This window comes from Sipha flava, unplaced genomic scaffold (assembly GCF_003268045.1).
Source record: "Sipha flava isolate LNK unplaced genomic scaffold, YSA_version1 314_pilon_pilon, whole genome shotgun sequence".
Lineage (NCBI taxonomy): Eukaryota > Metazoa > Arthropoda > Insecta > Hemiptera > Aphididae > Sipha > Sipha flava.
This window is the reverse complement of record NW_020272994.1, coordinates 165,885-185,025: the sequence shown is the minus strand read 5'-3', so window position 1 is coordinate 185,025 and position 19,141 is coordinate 165,885. Positions and strand designations below refer to the sequence as shown.

At 28.7% G+C, this 19,141-nt stretch overlaps 2 protein-coding genes, 1 long non-coding RNA gene and 1 pseudogene across 6 annotated transcripts; 3 read left to right on the top strand and 1 right to left on the bottom strand.

Moving 5' to 3' along the window:
• Positions 1–1,301: 1,301 nt before the first annotated feature.
• LOC112686531 lies at positions 1,302–2,831 on the bottom strand. The gene is made up of 4 exons (XM_025558872.1): positions 1,952–2,831; positions 1,715–1,845; positions 1,475–1,639; positions 1,302–1,406 (listed from the first exon to the last, which is right to left on the bottom strand). The coding sequence occupies exons 1-4, from the start codon at positions 2,658–2,660 to the stop codon at positions 1,302–1,304; spliced, it is 1,110 nt and encodes a 369-aa protein (XP_025414657.1). The 5' UTR covers positions 2,661–2,831.
• Positions 2,659–7,536, top strand: LOC112686555 (annotated as a pseudogene).
• Positions 7,537–7,840: 304 nt separating this feature from the next.
• On the top strand, positions 7,841–9,338 carry LOC112686549. 2 transcript variants are annotated; one of them, XR_003148900.1, is made up of 4 exons: positions 7,841–8,014; positions 8,489–8,619; positions 8,742–8,890; positions 9,041–9,338. It is a non-coding gene; the product is annotated as an uncharacterized LOC112686549 (long non-coding RNA). The 2 variants fall into 2 exon arrangements; XR_003148901.1 differs by having other exon boundaries at positions 8,489–8,646.
• Positions 9,339–12,829: 3,491 nt separating this feature from the next.
• Positions 12,830–18,563, top strand: LOC112686548 (histone-arginine methyltransferase CARMER). Of its 3 annotated transcripts, none has more exons than XM_025558899.1 (12): positions 12,830–12,936; positions 13,590–13,848; positions 15,678–15,806; positions 15,889–15,992; positions 16,058–16,273; positions 16,341–16,518; positions 16,701–16,791; positions 16,849–17,244; positions 17,504–17,682; positions 17,759–17,869; positions 17,940–18,076; positions 18,262–18,563. In XM_025558899.1, exons 1-12 carry the CDS (start codon positions 12,934–12,936, stop codon positions 18,409–18,411), a joined length of 1,953 nt encoding a protein of 650 aa, XP_025414684.1. In that variant the 5' UTR covers positions 12,830–12,933; the 3' UTR covers positions 18,412–18,563. The 3 variants fall into 3 exon arrangements, with proteins under 3 accessions (XP_025414684.1, XP_025414682.1, XP_025414683.1); XM_025558897.1 differs by lacking the exon at positions 12,830–12,936 and adding an exon at positions 13,081–13,363; XM_025558898.1 differs by lacking the exon at positions 12,830–12,936 and adding an exon at positions 13,081–13,363 and having other exon boundaries at positions 17,940–18,087; positions 18,262–18,383.
• The last annotated feature ends 578 nt before the right edge of the window (positions 18,564–19,141 follow it).

The window sequence follows — 19,141 nt, the reverse complement described above, 5'->3', positions numbered from 1 at the left end:
ACAATTGAATATAACTCACATAATTTATTTATTTTTTTTTGTATCAAAGAAATAAAATAACAATGGTCACCATGTCAGAATAATATAGTAATAAATAATAATTGATGGTTATTTTATTGATTGTGATGAATATATTGGAAATAATATTTGATTAAATGATGCATAATTTGCTGTTCTCAACTTGAAGATCCTTCGAGTTTAAGAACTAAAAGAAATAATTAATCGTTAAAAGCAATAATTTTTAAGGTAGGCATACAAAATTGTATTAAAAAATAAAACAAAATTTTTCAAATAAAACGTTTTTAAATAATAATAGTTTGTAGGTTTCTCTTGGAAGATTAGACTAAAACTAATATGAATTTTTATTTTGAAATATTTTATAAAAGAGCTCATATTTGTAATATGGTAATCTTAATAAAAAATATTTATAAATATTTTTTTTAAATAGTTATTTTGATAAATAAAAACGTTAATAGTAATTTTTAAGTACAATTTTGGATATTTTTTACTGCAATAATGCAATCATTTTTAATGTTTATAGTGCAATAACTTCCGAGTCCTAATAATAAGTAATAAGAATAATATAATTTTTAGGTAATATATTTAAGTACTAATACCTATTTACAAATAACACATATTTCAGTTTAAAATGTAAAGAAATAAAAAATAAAAAAATTGATAAAATATTTTAACTGAACTTAAAAAAGTTATTTGTGCAGTATAACCTTAATAATCTGACACCTATGGGATCATAAAAATGCTGGATTATGAAAAAAAAAACTAGAAATTTTTAAAAAAAAAACCTAGTAAAAACATTTATTTATTTATTAAATTATACATACATATAGAATTTAATTCAATAAGTAGTATTGAAAAGGTCCAATTTATTTAGATAAATATAACAATTATCATCGATAAATTTATGATTTTTATTATAATTCCAATACCATCTTAAATAAAAAATTTAAAAAAAAAAATTATAGCGGGTTGTGATAAGAATATGCCAGATTACTAAAAGATCTGGACTAATAAAGTGCCGGATTATTAAGACTAAACTGTATTTTAATACATTTGAAAAGTATTCTTAACAATACTGTTCAAGTTCGATTATACACATTTGTGCACATTCATAAATTTAATTTAGTAGTAATTAGAAACATTAAAATTATTATAAATGCCTAAATTATAATGCTTCTCAACACTATGAAATTATAATCATTCAACAAATAATTTGAAAACGATGCTAATAATTTTATGTCTTTACATATTATACATTAAAATTGAAATATGGGTCCAAATTATTATAAAATGATTTGCCGATGTTTTGACCAATAGTAAAAAAAATCAGTTTGAGACATATTACTAGGATCAATATTTAATTCATAAAGTGCTTCTATTCGCCAAATCTATAACCAAAAAAAGAGAAAATAAATAAAAAATATCTATTTAATTAGTACCAAAAACTGTAACTTACGTCTTCATCTTCAGGAGATGGCGCTGGTAAAATACTTTTAGAATTATACATTAAATCTTGTTTAGTTACTAATCTGACTTTGTACAGAGCATACTTGTAAAACATTGCATAATAGTTTGGAGATAAACCTAATTGAAATGTAATAGCAAATCTGCTTATACATTTCTATAATATAAAATTTTATTGAGATAATATTATTAGTGCATGATTTATTTTAATTAGAAAAATTATAATACATACATTCAGAATTTTTGGTCTTAAACTTTTTATATTAAAAGCTTCAGTAAGATTTGTTGAATGAAACAAGGTACAGCCAAATGAATCCATATTACTAATAGGTATCGCATTGCTTAATTTCCTTATATAGAAATCTATTAAGAAAAAAAAACAATTGATAATTAATTTATATTATTTACAGTTGCTAGTTGTAGAATTATGAAATTATAAATACATACAATTTAAATGTACAATACTTACTTAACATTTGATTTTCATTAATGGATCCATCCTCATTACATGCATCCATATTACTGAGCAAATGGAATAAAGCTGCTAATGTATTAGCACTAAGTAATAAGCCTGCGTTAACATTTATAGCTCCATTGACATATTGACCTGCATAGTAGTTATGATTGTATTTGTTGATGTTTATTAAAGATATTAAATGCATCAAGTTTTCATAAATTAACCAGATATTATCCTTGGCCAAGAATATCCAATCATATTTAATAGTATTATAATTGTATTTCTTATGTAAATGTAGTAGAGTCTGGCAATAATACTTCCACGGATGTGGTGAATAAGTTTCGGTCAAAACATGACCAATATACATATGTTTTTGTTTACTCACATATATTTTACTATTGCCGCATTTGTCAAGCCAAACATTTTGTTGTACGAGTAAAGAATCAATATCGTTTATAAATATAAGGCACAAAAGCGATGTGTTATGAATGATATTTGCCTTGGTCAAATCTATTCTATAGTAATTATTTGTATTGCTGTTGAAATTAATTTGATCGAAATTTTCTTGTTTAACCGACGCTGAAACCAATTTCTTGTTATCGTAGTTCATAAACAAATAATATGTGAAAACCGACAGAATGCCAACAACGAATCCCATAAATAATGGCAGTTTATTTATACATTTTACTCTACTACTATTTGAGCTCCTATACTTCGGCATGGTTGCGATTGAAGATATTCATATGTCAATGAATTTAGGAACACATCAACTTTTTTCTACGTAAACCGTAGCACCAAATAGCTAAATAGCGATTTAATAGATACATTATTTTTAAGTGGTATTAAATAATTATCGACCAATAATGTTAATTTTAATCATCAACATTTTTATCATACAATAGGTACTTGTATTATCACAAGGCCAACGGTTGTTGTGGTGTTGTTTCAGTCACAGCCACGAACGTATGGGGACCGAATGTCGCGACACAAGTGCGATCAAGTGACGATATAGGTAAGTGTAATAAATACAAATTTAGAATGTTGCAAGTTGATTTTTATTATTTCATAAGACTCGATCAGATAGGTAATTAGACAATATTACATCGAGTATATTCAAAAGAATTATTATTTATTACCTAATATAAATAGAGCCGGTAGCTGAATTACTACCGACACGGATTTACATAATTCCGGAATGGTCGGTCACCGAAACTTATTGATGGGTTCACTGTGTAATATGCAGCAAGTACTAAAATCAAATTCTTGATTTTTGGAATGTTTTTTGAATGTGAAAGTTTGCTTAGAATTATTTTAACAATGAAACTATTTTGAAATTAGCAAAATAAAACTATCAGAAAAATAAACAATCATCTTATGTATTGTCATTAACAGGGTCGTTTGAAGACATGGGCCCAAAGCTGTAGGCCTCAAGATTTGATGGGACCAAAATTTATATAAATCACATTATATCTACAAAATATTACAGTTTTACATTTTTTTTCTTTTCTGTTTTTAAAAATAAGTATCGAATGCAAAATATTAAAATTAGCTTTTTATAAAAATAATGCAATTCTATAAATAAAAATAAAAATTGAAGTTTCTGTCCTCTTATGATATATCATGGGTAGACAGGGTTTAAATAAATTGTGAAAAATGTTGAGTATAAAAATATGAACAGTTTGCTGATCTACAAGCAACGTCAGATTGGACAAATTCGGCCTACCGAGTTTTCTATATGTTACCGGCCCACTTACTAACTGGCGACCCTTGTCCAAATTTTTTTAATCGCATATATCAATAGGTGCACTAATCTTCAACTTTAAACTATTAATATTTTCTGTTAGCGGCCTTTCACAACAAAATTGTCGCGGCCCACCGAGTTTTGCTCGGTAACTCGCCGGGCCAATCCGGTCGGTCTACAAGCTGGAATAAAAGAAAAGGCGCATGAAAGCTGTAAGTTATTTTTAGTTTATACAAAAATTATATAATTCATGTATTTAAAGGCCCCCTATATATATGTGTGTGTGTGTGTGTGTGTGTGTGTGTGTATATAAGCCCTAGAACAGGATTCGGGATCCAGAGACTCCTTAACATGCAATCTGTGTCTCTTTGGAAAATATCGAGACCCGTAAAATATAAATTATATCATACGTTATTTTAATGATATTTCTGAATTTCTTTATAACGATGTTTATTTCAAGTGAAAATAAAATATTTTATTATGTATATCTATATATATATATATATATATTATTTATCTATAATGACCCCTCAATATTTATTATTTATTTCTATAAACTTTTCACCATATTATAACTTAAAAATATTGTGAACGAGTCCAGTGGCGTAACTAGGTAGAAAAGGGCCCCGGTGCAGTAAAAATAATTGGACCCCTCTCTAATATTATCTTAATATGAAAATACAAAATATACTGGTCATATTGTTCTTTCAAATACAAATACTTACTATGAAACGATAAACGAAAATAATTAACGGATAATTAATAATTGTACAAAGTAAAAAGGAAATGCAGTTTAATATTATACAAAACATATTGCATATAAAGTGAATCATTATTATACTTAAATACTCGATCTTAACTAGAATTGATTTTGAATAAATGATTGCCACATATTATTTAATTTTAATATTTAATAATTACTGTTATTATTTTCATGTTCTTTAATACATTATGTACACTATTTTCCCTGAAAGTTTTTCATCAAACTACCACGTATAATTTAGGAATTATATTTATCAACATTTTCATTTATTTGAAAGAAGTATAGTTTCAGAATTGTCCACGGCCTTGTGCTCCAGGGCCCCGGGGCACTACCCTATATTGCCCTATGGTAGCTACGCCACTGAACGAGTCTATAAACAAAAATCTCAAAATTTAAGACGTAAATAGAAGATTTAGAAGTGAGTGCATTTGTCCAGAACATATTGGGACAACTAAAATGTCTTATTTGTCACAAAAACTTACTACTAATAAAAAAAAAGGATATCCAAAAAGCTCTCTGAGTATCATGGTTTTGAACATTTTTTTTAAAAAAATTGCTCTTTTCTACGAAAAGATTCACGACAGGGGCGTATTTATGGTGGGTGAGGGGGCTGGGGCCCCCTCCAAAATGAAAAACACCATTGTTAAAGATTGTTATTTTCAACATGGATATGTCTTAATGCTGGAGGTTACCGAAAATTTGTCGCGACACTGAGAATGTTGCTTATGCGATAATTTAAAATTTTATATTTATAAAATATATTTATTCTTTTAAGAAAATATGTGGTGAATTTTGAGTGACTCTAATAAAAAATTTGTTTATTACAATGTAGTTTTTATACATTTAAAAAATAATAAATCATTAAAAAAATTGAGTTTCTTATTTCTCTGATGGTGTAAAGACAGTCGAGAAGTCTTATAGTGGTAAAGTATTTTGTTTCGTAATAGTGTACTTACTCCTTCCCTTTCACCCATAAATCAAATACATAATCGGCCACTCCGAAATGAAAATCTATATACGCCACTAGTTCACGATTTTATGGTCTCACATTACTCTAAAAACGGCACCGATCATTAACGTTTATTTTAACATAATTTATTATAAGAAATAAATGGGAACTGCCTAAAGATATGTTTACAAGTAAAATAATGGAAAATAAAAAATAAGTTGCTCCAGGTAGAAATTCTTTGTCGGCAAAAACGAAAGTTTTGAAGTTTTCTGGGGGGGGGGACCGATCAATTTTTTTTAAGACTTCTGTAGCGACTTTTAAGGATCATTAAATTAATTTTTAAATTTTCTTAATATTTTTAATATTTCGGAGGGGGGAGCTGCAGCCCCCCAGCCCCACCCCTGGCTACGCCACTGGCCCCCTTATAGAAATATGTCTGGTTACGTACCTGTATATAATATATAGCTCACTGCAGTATAAATTAGTCTGCGTGAACGTTTATTCATTTTTACCTATTTATTTTGAGTTATCTGCAGTCGCGACGTTAGTACGGGCGTACCTACACTTGTATTTTTTTTTTTTAACTTGTGGCCCATAGAATTTCCTATTTGTATTAATTAAACTATTGTATTATATCTATTTATTTATTTTATTATTGTTAATTATTTATGTTTATATGAAGTGCATTATTCAACGATTATGGAAACTTCTGGATTATGAGCTGATATATTAGGGGCCAGAAATATAGTTGCACATCATGTAGCGAGTCTCATCTATAATGTTAATAACAATGTAGTTGTCTAATATATAAAGTTATAAATCACAACAATATAGAAAATATCGGCTAACGGCATCCAACTTTGGAAAAGTCTGTAAGCTTCGATCTACAACTTCCCGTGCAAATACAATAAAGCATATTTTGTACGATATTTTTCAAGGAAGTTCAGCCACGAGGTAAGCTTAAGGTTTTTTTTAATGAGTGAACGTAGCAACTAAATAATATTTATTGATTATAGTTTATAATTAGTAACTAATAGATTCGTATGCATTATATTTAAATATTATTATTTCGTTTATATAGGTATGGAATCGAAAACGAATCGATTGCTAGAAACGCCGTTCAAGATACTTTAGAGACTATACAATTAGCAGGTTTAGTTATTTATAAATCTTTTCATTATTTATCTGCAAGTCCAGACGGGTTAATAAACGAAGACTCGATAGTTGAAATAAAATGTCCGTCAAGTATTAAAGAACACACACCGCAGGAAGCGGTTACTCTTAAAAAAATTAAAATATATGACCGATTATAAGGGAAAGATTGTTTTAAAAAAAAACGGACTGTTATTATTTCCAAGTACAGGGCCAACGCAATACTGCCGAAAAGAAATATTGTTATTTTGTAGTATGGAGTCCCAATGGTAATCAAATTATTATATAGTTGTTATTAATTGTTTTTAAATGTTTATGATGTTGGCAGGTTTTGTGGTAGACAAAATACCTAGGGACGAATCATTTTGGAATACAAAAATTGAACCATTTGTTACTCGATTTTATATGCATCATAACTTTCAGAAATAACCAATTCTAGGTTTGATCGAAGATTACTAATAAGGCCAGGCATTCCCGAAAAAAAAGTTGAATACTTCAATAGTTGTAGTTTGATAATTATTATTATATTAACTGTGATAAATTATATAAATATAATTACCATACAACTTATGAATTTATTTGTTATGATTATAGCACCTTTAGCTTTTTATTTTATTTCAAATACATCTTGAACTAATTAATAATTAGATGTTATGAATATTCGTTCTAAGAATTTTTTTTATAAAATTTGGCAACCGATGATTCTCGCACTCAAATTGCAAATGCATTATACTTATTAATTATTATGAATTGATAAATAATAATAATAATATTGAATAATATTATAGCGTATAAAGCTGGTTACACACGTATCGTTTCGTGCACTGCGTTTTCGCGTTTCGGAAATGCTGCGTTTTACCATCTAAAATTATATACTCATGTTTAAATATGTATATTCACACGATAAGCATAAACGGAGCGTTCGACAGCTGTCGAACGCTCCAAGACGAAATGGTTCAATTTCTGAGCGTCCGTACGCTATCAAACGCTAAAATTAGACATGGGTTTTGTAATGTAGTTATACACAGGGGGCGTATCTTTCGCCGCGTTTTTTTACTATCTCGCAATACTACATACAAATTTATTAATAATCAATTTTATTTCATTCATAAAATCATACCAACGAAGTGTGTTTACACACTGCAGCAGTGCATTTTTTAACTAGTTAACTAGGCGACAAAAATGTCGCCCAGTGATTATTCTCTGTCGACAGTATTTTAAAAGATTAAGCGAAATAATGCGAAACAAACGTGTAATACTATAATCGTATTATGGTATTATACATTGAATATTTCGAGAAAAACATTTTTTGTCTCCCAGTGAAAATTCCTTATAAAATGCACTGTTCTGCGGTGAATATTATTGTATAGGTACTTTAGTACCTACCTACCTGCTTTTTTCCTGCAATGGCATTCGACACAGAAAAGTTTATACTTGAGGTTCAAATCGAAGAATATTTGTAGAATATACGTAAGTATTTATATAGATAATTTGTATGAACTTACTCGTATGAAAAATCAATGTTTTAAAAATACTCTTTGTTTGTTTTTTATGGTCCTTGTATAAAGAAATATAATCCTCCGAAAATTACATAAACTATAATGTACTTACACATTTACTAATTACTAAAATACATATTTTATTGTTTTATGACTGAATAGTTATATAAATTAAAACAATTATATTTATTATTGAGCAAATAAATTTGAACTGATATACCTAAGAACCCCATGTTCCTCCTCTTAGCACCGTGCCTGTCTACAGTTATATAGAATAAACAAATCTATAGTTAAATTTCTAAGTTTAAATTTTTAAAAATTAACTTTTTAGACACCTAAATACCTAATAAATAATTTTTGACAATTTACGTTAAAATACATTACACTAAAAGATTACTTTGTGATGAATTTTGTACGTATATTTCAATTCCTGATTTTTTTTCAGAGTCAAAATCTTATCATGATAAAATAGAAAAATATGCGAGTTAAACAAAAGTAGCGACATCTTGCTTGGATGATTTTATAAATTGTGATGAAGACACAAATAGAAATCAAAGAAATCAATTACATCAATATGTATATATTAAACAAATTACAAACTGTGTATTTATTAAAAATAAAATTAATAACAGTTTTGTTAGAAAATATAATGGAGGGGAACAAATGATTAAAAATGTTATAATGTATTCTGTTTGCAGTTATTATTTTACAAAAAAAAATGGAAGTCTCTTAAAAATGCATTCCGAAGAAAGTGTATAACCAAGTCAGGGCAAGCTGCTAGTAAAACTCAAAAATACATATTTTCAAATATTTTGGAATTTTTGAGACCCACTATGTTAAATTGATCGTAAGTTTATTTAAATACTTTTATATATGTATATTATCCATGACCAATATTTTTATGTAAATGCATATTATTCATAAATATTTTAGATTTTGAGGTAAATGAAAGATTTTCTGGTTTTACAATAATGTTTATTATTATTATTTTTTTTAGAACTGAAAGTAACATTGAACACAGTGATGGTTTAAGTGAGTGCGATATTGAAGGAGACGAACAGGACTGGAACAATGAAACAGTTCATAGTCATGGTGTTGAATATGCTGAAAATGAACAGCAGAATACAGGAAACCAGACAAAAAAACTAAAAAAAAAATCTGTAGATTTTGAAACACGTTTGTTGACAATGTTAGAGGAGCGTAAAGAAGAAGTACATTGCCCAGAAAAACTTTTTTTGCTATCTCTTTTACCCAAAATTAAAATTCTTATTGAAAATCAAAAAACTCAACTGTACATAGACATACTGAATTCAATTAAAAATATTCAATCTCAAAATGGTTCTTTTTCAATTTCACATACTACTCATAATGATACTGTCAATTATCATGAATCAGCTAATTTTAACCCAAGACCAATAGTTAATAACATTATAAATTCTCGTTATGCAGCTCCAAATTCAACTCGTTCTCCAAATGAAAACATGTTTACGCCTATTACAACTATTCACAATTATCCTGAATTAAATTTACATCCACAATCGTCAAGCACCATAACAAACCACATTTTATTAAATTATTTTTATAGTGCAGAATAATTTACTTACCAACTCATCAAATAATTGTATGTTCATCCGGTAAAACTTAAAAAAAATCTTCTGGATGTGCTCGTAAGGTCATAAAATCTATTTGGAATTGGTCTTCTAGTGGCCTTTTCAAATTTAATGGGTATACCCAATAACGTCTTCTGTTCGTTTTTTATTTTTGCATTTTGTGTTTTTTGTATAAAACATAAGCAACACATGTCGCTTCAATATCATTAAACTGATCCATCATAGATGTAAAAATAACAATTTTGAAAAAAATTAACTTTCGAGTTTCGACTTTCTTCGACCACGTTGTAATTTGAACTGGACAATGACCAAACCGTATGGACTATGATTTTAAATATGTTTTTGCGCATTTTTGGTAAAGAAAAACGCGCTTAGAACGCAGGTACGCTCTTCTCGTGTGAACACTTACAGCGTTCGCGTTTCGATACGCGGCGTTTCAAAAACGCGAAAATGCAGCGGACGAAACGCTACGTGTGTAATCAGCTTTATATTTCAAAAATAAACAGCTGAATGGTTAATCTTTTTATTATAAGATTAAAAAAATATAATTCTTGCAATTATGTACCTACATCCCATGATACATGCACCAATGCAATGTAACTATAAGTTATTTAATTTTGAATGTCATTGTAATAAGTAATTTTACTTTTATGAGTATTAAAAATTTCAACTTAATCAACGATCTAGCATAAATATTTTTTATACTTGTAACAACGGCTATCGAATAACGTTAACGAGAAGTAAAAGTCGAAAGCGAAGCTACCGGCTGTAGCAGGTACACAGCTCACAGCTCCAAAACTAAAAGTGGTTTCTCGTAGATTACCATATGAAGCAGGAATTATTATGAACTATGCAGAGCACATAACTGGATCTATGTTTAACGTGGGGTCCAAAAACACTAGGATTATTCTCGGAATGAATAAATAAATTAGCATTGATCATAGGCTTTTTCTAATTTCTGATCTCAAAGTTATTGTTTGTTTAGTAATTTTATAAACACACAAGAATTCTGAGATAGAAAATTTGATAATATTAAAATAATTTGTGACGCCCCTAAATTCATAATACTTTGTTATGCCCTAAGATACTTGCCTCATGTAAGATACTTCCCTCTCCCTTTGGGACAGCTATGCATAGCTATGGGTATTAGTACCTACTCATTGTAAAATAGTAAATTTTTTTGTTTATTCAATAAATCGTATAAATCATAAAAAAACACAGTAGCGTTAGAATGTATAAAAGAGAAATCGCTTTTATTTAAAACATAGGCTTTCACAGGCGCGGATCAAGGGAGACGGTAGAGGCGACTCCCCCCCCCCCTCATTGGCCGTATCAAAATGTGTTAATTTAATTTGATATCCTATTAAATTGCATTATCTTGCATAATAACATTCTATGTATTGTTACTATCACCCATTTTCGTCTTTTATTTTTATAACATAAATTAATGATTAGTCGATAAGAACAATATTATTGTGACCGTACGATCGATAACATCCGTCAGCCGGCCAGCCCCAGCCGAATCATATAGTATACTTATTTATAATCCACCCCTCCTGTTATGGTCGGCTGGATCTGCGCCTGGGCTTTCAACAAAAAATAGTATGAATAAAATAGTAATAAATAAAATTAATAATTACTGTAAAATAAAAAATATATAGGCTTTGATTAAAGCATAGGTAATGTAATTTGTGTTAATTTACTTTTTTTTTCTGTGAACATTTTTTGAATACTGTACCTACACGGTTACACACTACATCAATAATCTTTATTTGCCAACATATTCTGTATTTTATAAAAATTAGATTCTGGTAAAACTTGATATATACAAAATTCGAATTGGTCTTATATATGTTTAAATTACAGCCCTAATATTATATTATAATGGGCTTTTGTTAATTACTATTTTTTTATTATCTTTTTGTAAAAACTTATTAGTTATATAATAGGTTAAAGAACTGTCTAATATATTATTTCAAGGTTTATAATTTTAATACAAACATGTATTATTCTTATAGAATTGAAATATTTTTAGAATTCAATGATTTTATCTACGAAGGACATTCGGTCCTTACCAGTTTTTTAAATATTTGGTTTCAATTTAAATTCTATAATGATATTAAATTGAGTACATAATTCATTTTTATGAACATCTTAGATTCATATTTATATAATGAGCATTGATATTTTCTGGATTTCTTGAATAATATTACTAACATAATATTATATTATTGTGGAGGTATTCAAAAATGTAAGCAGACGTACGTTATTTCCATTACATCAAACCATTTTAGATTCTGAAGGATAATGTATACGTTTTATTATGATGATTTTATTTTTCTGTTCACTTTTTCAATTACAAAATCTGTACCAAAAATTTGTCTCGAAATATTCTTTAAAATATTGATTTTCATTATTTCGGTGGTTTTTAAGATATGATGATCGACTCCTCCCCAGGACTAATAAAAAATTAAGAATTGGCCTTCATCAAGCAATTTTTTTGTTAAAAAAAAAAAAAAAATTGTTCATAATAATTACAATAATGAATCATTCTCTCGTTGTACATGGGAACCGTGATTAAGTATTAAGGATAAAATAAATGTTTAAGACCGATCATGATTGAGTTCCGGTAAAAACATTATTGTTTAGCATGGACACAGCAAAGCAAATATTTATCCTATGTCGCGGGCGGGTTAACGATCGAGATCGACGACCAGCTCGCCGTGGGGCTCGTCCACAGGTGTCTAATTATCACTTATATTGCAACTCTATATCGGACCCTATAGTGCAGCTGTGAACGCCGGGCAGTCGACGGGCGAAGGTCGGGACGATGGAACGTGGAGTGAAACGTTCGTAGACAAGAGAATGCACGACGGACGGCGTAGTCGTGGGCCAGGCGAAAATCTTATCCGCAAACGTCGTGATTCTTCCGTCCGTACCGATGGCACGATGGAAAATTCAAAAATCAAAATGCCGGCCGGCGGCTACCGATCCCCGTGAAACGTGTACGGTAATATCGCGCGTGCGTCCAATCAGCATTGGGCCGACGTGGATCTTGGAACAATGCAACGACGGGCAACGTACGATATTTCGTGCTCGCACACCCCCATACCGTAACCAACACCACCGCCGCCACCTCCACCACCACCACCACCCCGATAACCCAACGACGGGAAGGCTGACCCGCCGACAGCGGTGTGCCGTTTAGTGTTTTAAAGTTTCAATTGCAAAAACGAACGGTATTGTCAATGTTACGATATCGTACACGACTTGCAATAACATGGTTTGAATTTTTTGATTCTCGCATTATTATTTTTAATACTGTAAAACCCGACGACGGTCAACGGTGATACCGCGACGCACGATGTTAACAGCGCACAACATTGACGCACGCGCATGCACACACACGTATGAACGCACGCGCATACACACACACGTACGAACGCGCGCGCGCTGATGAAAATACACACACACATACAAACCCACGCACACGCATACGCACTCCAAATCAAACGTTCGCTGTTTCGTCTACTGTGCTCATTTTCGTACGATTCGATCGGGTTGCATCCCTTGACCCTACGTGTCGACGGTTAGCGTTAACTACCATCACGCGCACGCCCGCGTCCCGACTACGCTGCCCGTCGACCCGACCGACAGCCAACCGCTTGCCGCGCTCACCGCCCGGCGATCCGTTTCAAAGTTCCAAACCGGTATGTATTCGTCGTCGGGATTTTTTTCCTTCGTTTCCCATTGTTTAGACGCGAATCTCGAACAAGCAGTTCGCCGATGACGCTCTCTGTACAGTGATTTTTTTTTCGGGTTTCTCTTCTTTTTATTTTTTTTTCTTTTGTTTTGATGCTGCTCAACTGAGTGAAACAACCACTCGTTCAATTCTCGTGGCTCGTATGACACCGTTTCGCTTTTTTTCTGTTGCAGAAAACGTTTAGTAACGATTTTGAAAGGTTTCACTGTCGTTTTTCAAAAATGGCCGTCAATCTACATCAAGTGAACAACGACACCGCAAATAGCAAACGATTGTCGTTGATAAAAATCATCAAGATTGATCTGTCCAAAGAAAACGATAACGGGACCAATGATGAGAGTACTGAGTATTCGCCGGCGTACATTTTAACTATGAACACTTGCAACGTGAATAGCGGAACTGCATCACAAGAAGTGAAATTTCAATTATTAGGTACGTTTGATTGAATTAGTATATCAATGGTATCACTATAGGAAGTTACAAATTAAACAAAATTATTTTATTTTCATTGTTGGTAAGTAATTTTAATAAGGTATTGTTTAGTACCTATATTGTTTCATTTTGGATAGTATTTTTTTTTTTTGTATTTTATGTATGTAGGTACCTATATATTTTTTATTATTTAGCTTTAATAATATTTTGTATTGTCTCGTATCAATTACATAGCTAAAACTTGTGCACATGAACATATACCAGATACACAAAAACATTCATTTAAAATTCTGATAATAATTACATTTTATTATCATTTTGATTTTAGGTTTCTTTTTTATAACTAATTTAAAACTATTATTTAACAAATTAAAGTATATATTATGAATGTTTCCTGTAAACTTGTGTATTATCACTAACATTTTTGTTAAACTATATACTTAACTATTATTGACAATAATATCATTAATTATAACGGACTATATTAAACATTACTAAAAAATGAATCTTTATCTATCATTATATCTATTTATTTTATCATTAGTTATATTCAGGGCTTGGATTTGTATGCAATAAAAAATTGTTAAATATGCATTTTATTTACAAAATATGCAAAAACATGCATTTAGATTTTTATATGTTAAACACAAAAATATAATTACAAAAAAATGTTTGTTTATTGAAATACATCAGTGGTTGGCTGTTTGTCTTAATATATTATAATTCAAAAATAAAATAAAAATTTTTTTTTTATGTAAAAATCCAAGTTTTATACTTTAATTAGCCGGTCTAGAATTAAATACGAAATATACTATAAAACATTTATTTTTCACGTTCTTATAATCGAAATATGCAATAATATTGATTTTATTCAATATATGCAATAATATACATTTTATCCGAAACATGCTAAATAAAAATATCACCATTTATCTCATCATGAAGTGATTCGTGGACATTACTGACAAAATCAATAATCAGAAGTCGCAAAAAAAAAACGTGCTGTTGCATACAAATTCTAGCCCTGGTTATATTTTATAGATAATTAAGTATTTTAAAGTTAAAAATCAATTCCTAATTTTTGACAAATGTGGAAGGAATATATTGTTTTTTCCTGTTAATACTTTTGAATAGTTTTAACTACCCATGGAGTATCTACCTCATTATTTATTTAATAGGTTATTTGAAAGATAATTTAGATGGGTATTATTTTTACATTCTTAGTAGTTACTTATACTATTTGTAATGCATTTTAGTTAGAAATTAAAATGATTACTGTGTTATATGTTATTGAAAAATTAAAATAAATTAACTTTTTTCCTTTATAAATATTGCAATTCAGTATTATTAAACACATTGAAATAATAATTTAGTAAATATACATAAAGTAGGTTTTTAATACAAATCATATTTTTTCAAATATTTATTTAGTACATTTAGTTTAATGTAATACTGTTATGACTGAATATTTTACTATTAAATTATTGTTTCATAGTATATATAATTAATGTAAATATAATGCATCCATTCTATAGTTCTCTTTCAGTAGTATAATTTATTTTTTAAATTGTTGGCATATCAATAATATCTAGTCCAATAATTGAATTTATACTATTTTTGTATTTAATTTAATAGATTTTTTTAATGATTGTGATTTTTTTTTCTATCCAACACTTTTTACTACTCATGTTATAATAAAATCTCTAATTATTGATCCTTTAAATTATGGTATAAAATTCCCATTATATCTATGGTACACTAAACAGAAAAATGTTATTATTTTATTTCATCTTCGAGGAGTTTAAAGTATTGTTATTTTATTTTTGCAGATAGCAACAATGAAATTATTATAGAATTTATTCCTAATTATACAGTAGACTATTGTAAAGTTTCCAAAGATACTTATGCCATACAATTAAACAATCATACATATATGTTGAAATTTAAAACTCAAACAGGTACTGTGCTATACAATTTATTGTATTAAAAATATTACATTATTAAATCAGCAACTTGATTATTAGCTAAATTAATGTTTAGATGTGTATGAATTTGCTGTATTGTTGGTTCGTGCTAAGAAAGGTAATCAGCTCTCCGTCTTTTCTGATAGAACTGATGAAGCATCAGCTACACAATATTTTCAGGTATTTAATAAACTATAAATCATACTATTACTTATTCAATATTTAATAATTTTATTATATTATAGTTTTATGGGTATCTCTCTCAGCAACAAAACATGTTACAAGACTATATACGAACTAGCACTTATCAAAAGGCTGTGCTTATTAATACTGTAGACTTTCAAGACAAAGTTATATTAGATGTAGGTGCTGGATCTGGTATATTATCTTTTTTTTCTGTTCAGGCAGGTGCTAAAAAAGTATATGCTGTTGAAGCAAGTTCAATGGCTCAACATGCTCAGGTATTATGTTTATTAGATACCAGTAGTTGATTAATTGTTAACTTTTATTTTTTGCATTTGTTTATAGACGTTGGTAGATGCCAATAATTTAGGAGACAAAGTATTTGTAGTAGCTGGTAAAATTGAAGAAATTGAATTACCTGAAAAAGTCGATGTAATTATATCAGAACCAATGGGATATATGCTTTATAATGAACGTATGCTTGAAACTTATTTGCATGCCAAAAAATGGTTAAAGCCAGGAGGTAAGTTAAATTTTAAAATTATACAGATAAGTTATTGGTGATAGTATTACAACATTTAAATTTTCTTAAGTATAAAATGTCCATTTTTTTAGATTTCTATTTACTTGAAGCTTTGAGTACCTAAATTTTAATATTTATATATTCATTTTTTTATTTTAAATCAAATTATGTTTTATATATAGGTAAAATGTATCCTAGTAAAGGTGATCTACATATTGCTCCATTTACTGATGATGCTTTATTCATGGAACAAACAAATAAAGCTAGTTTTTGGTATAATAAATTAAATGTTATGTTAATTCAATTATCTAAAATATTTTTAATGTATAGGGTTCAGTCATGTTTTCATGGAGTTGATTTGAGTTCATTGCGAGATATGGCTATGCGAGAGTATTTTAGACAGCCAATAGTTGATACATTTGATATACGCATATGTCTTGCAAAATCTGTTAAGCATAGTTTGGATTTTCTTACTGCCACTGAAGAACAACTACACCAAATAGACATTCCTCTTGAGTATTATATACTTGAATCGGGAACAATTCATGGATTAGCTTTTTGGTTTGATGTTGCATTTCAAGGCAGTAATCAAACATTGTGGCTATCAACTTCCCCTACTGAATCATTGACTCACTGGTATCAAGTTAGATGTCTTCTAGAAAAGCCTATTCTTGTTAAAGTTGGTCAAATTTTAACTGGTAGTGTTTCACTTCAAGCTAATGTTAGGTTAGTATATTTATTTTAAAAATATGTTTAACTTATATATTGTAATTTTGTGTGCTCCTGTATAAATTAGCAGATTTAAACTAATTTTTAATATATTATTATTATTTTTATTTTTATTTTAATATTATACCTAATTTCAATAGGTATTGTTTAAAAATTAAATAGAATATATGATTTGTAAAAATAAGTTTTGATCATTATAATATGTATAGATATTAATTTTAATAATTAACTAAATATAATAACAATTTTCTTTTAGGCAAAGTTATGATGTTTTGATAAATTTGATGATTGATGGACTTCCTCATACAAGTTCATCAAATAATTTAGATCTTAAAAATCCATACTTTCGATATACTGGTCAACCACCAATGCCACCTCCTGGTGTTAATACTATATCACCTAGTGAAAATTATTGGGCAAATTTGGATCTACAAAGTACTATACTTGATATTTTTTTATTATTATTTTTAGTATCATTGTATTAATCACTATAATATTATCATTGAGATAGCTTTAAATATGGTTAACGGCATCCCATTGAATGGTTATGCTACAGATCTTTCCATGGATATTCAGTCATCACCTACAGCTGTAGCTAACAATTCAAATCTTATAAATTTAGGTGATAGAGCTTCTATACATAAATTATGTTAAAATTAATATTAATATTAAATTATAATTTTATATTGTAGTTACTGTACCTCAACCAAATATTCATCCAGGATCCATTAGTAGCACTGGACGACAACGTGTAAGCACAGCTACTTCCACAGCAGGTGCTCAACTTATAGGTGGAGGAATATCTCCTACCTTATTTACTTCCAATCAGGTAGATATTAGGTAATTTTTTTTTTTAGCGTAAGAAAAATGTTCAAAACATATTTTCATGTAATAAAACTCCATCACTTATGTTATCATTTATTTTAAAATATGTGTTGCTTCCTTTCTTTAGTTTTCAGCTAATTTAATTATTTGGTTTATTATATACATTTTAACTATCCATCACTTTTTTAGAACCAAAATCAACAACTATTGTTAGGAGCAGCAACAGCTGCAGCAGGAGGTTCAACCACTGCTATGGGAAACTTTCCAGTAAACAACAGTTTAATGATTGGAGACTATGTTGCGCCTAACACTGGTGTTTTAAATATATCATATCGTTAACTTACCATTCATGTATACAAAGTAATTTTTTAACAATTACAATTTCAAACATTCTTTTAAAAGGACTTACATACACCCTTTGTAAATTGTATCATTTATTTAAACATGTATAGTTTTAAAGTTAAAGTGCTAACTTTATTTTCAATTAAAATCCCAATTGAAATATTAATACAAAAATTTATAAAATAAATAGATAGGAATTCTAAATTTTTTTTGTATAAATACTTCTAAAATATCAATATGATCAATGCTCGTAATTTTGTAAATTAGTTTACTATGAATTTATTAAAATCTATTTGAAACAATCAATCTTACTACTAATAAATTTATTATTTCCAAATATATTATTAATGTAATATAAAAACACTTTAAATTCACTGATATACACAATATTATTTTGATATTTATATTTGCTTTGAAAATGTTAAATTTTTTTGAAAATTAATGCTATAAATTAAACAGTATTGTTGTGTTCACAACATCATTACAGATTGTGATAAATAATAAAATTTAATTTGGTAATCATTATAGGCTACTGTTTTTGAATATCTATGAACTTGAAGTTCATACAAATATTTTTAAAAAACAATAATATAAAATTCTTAAAAATAGTTGTTATATAATGTATTACTATTTTCTGAAGAATATACATATTGTTGTTAAATAGTGTACAATATTCTTAAGTCTTTGTTGCTGAGTGGTCGTTCAAGTTGACTATATGATACAATAA

Excerpts from the sequence above, each read along its gene's own strand:
- LOC112686531 (XM_025558872.1), bottom strand. The coding sequence starts at position 2,660 with ATGCCGAAGTATAGGAGCTCAAATAGTAGTAGAGTAAAATGTATAAAT. Across the intron at positions 1,640-1,714 it reads TAAGACCAAAAATTCTGAAT|AAATGTATAAGCAGATTTGC; the intron begins GTATGTATTATA and ends TTTATATTATAG. Across the intron at positions 1,407-1,474 it reads CATCTCCTGAAGATGAAGAC|ATTTGGCGAATAGAAGCACT; the intron begins GTAAGTTACAGT and ends TTTTGGTTATAG.
- LOC112686548 (XM_025558899.1), top strand. Across the intron at positions 16,519-16,700 it reads AAAATGGTTAAAGCCAGGAG|GTAAAATGTATCCTAGTAAA; the intron begins GTAAGTTAAATT and ends TTTTATATATAG. Across the intron at positions 17,683-17,758 it reads GGCAAATTTGGATCTACAAA|CTTTAAATATGGTTAACGGC; the intron begins GTACTATACTTG and ends TCATTGAGATAG.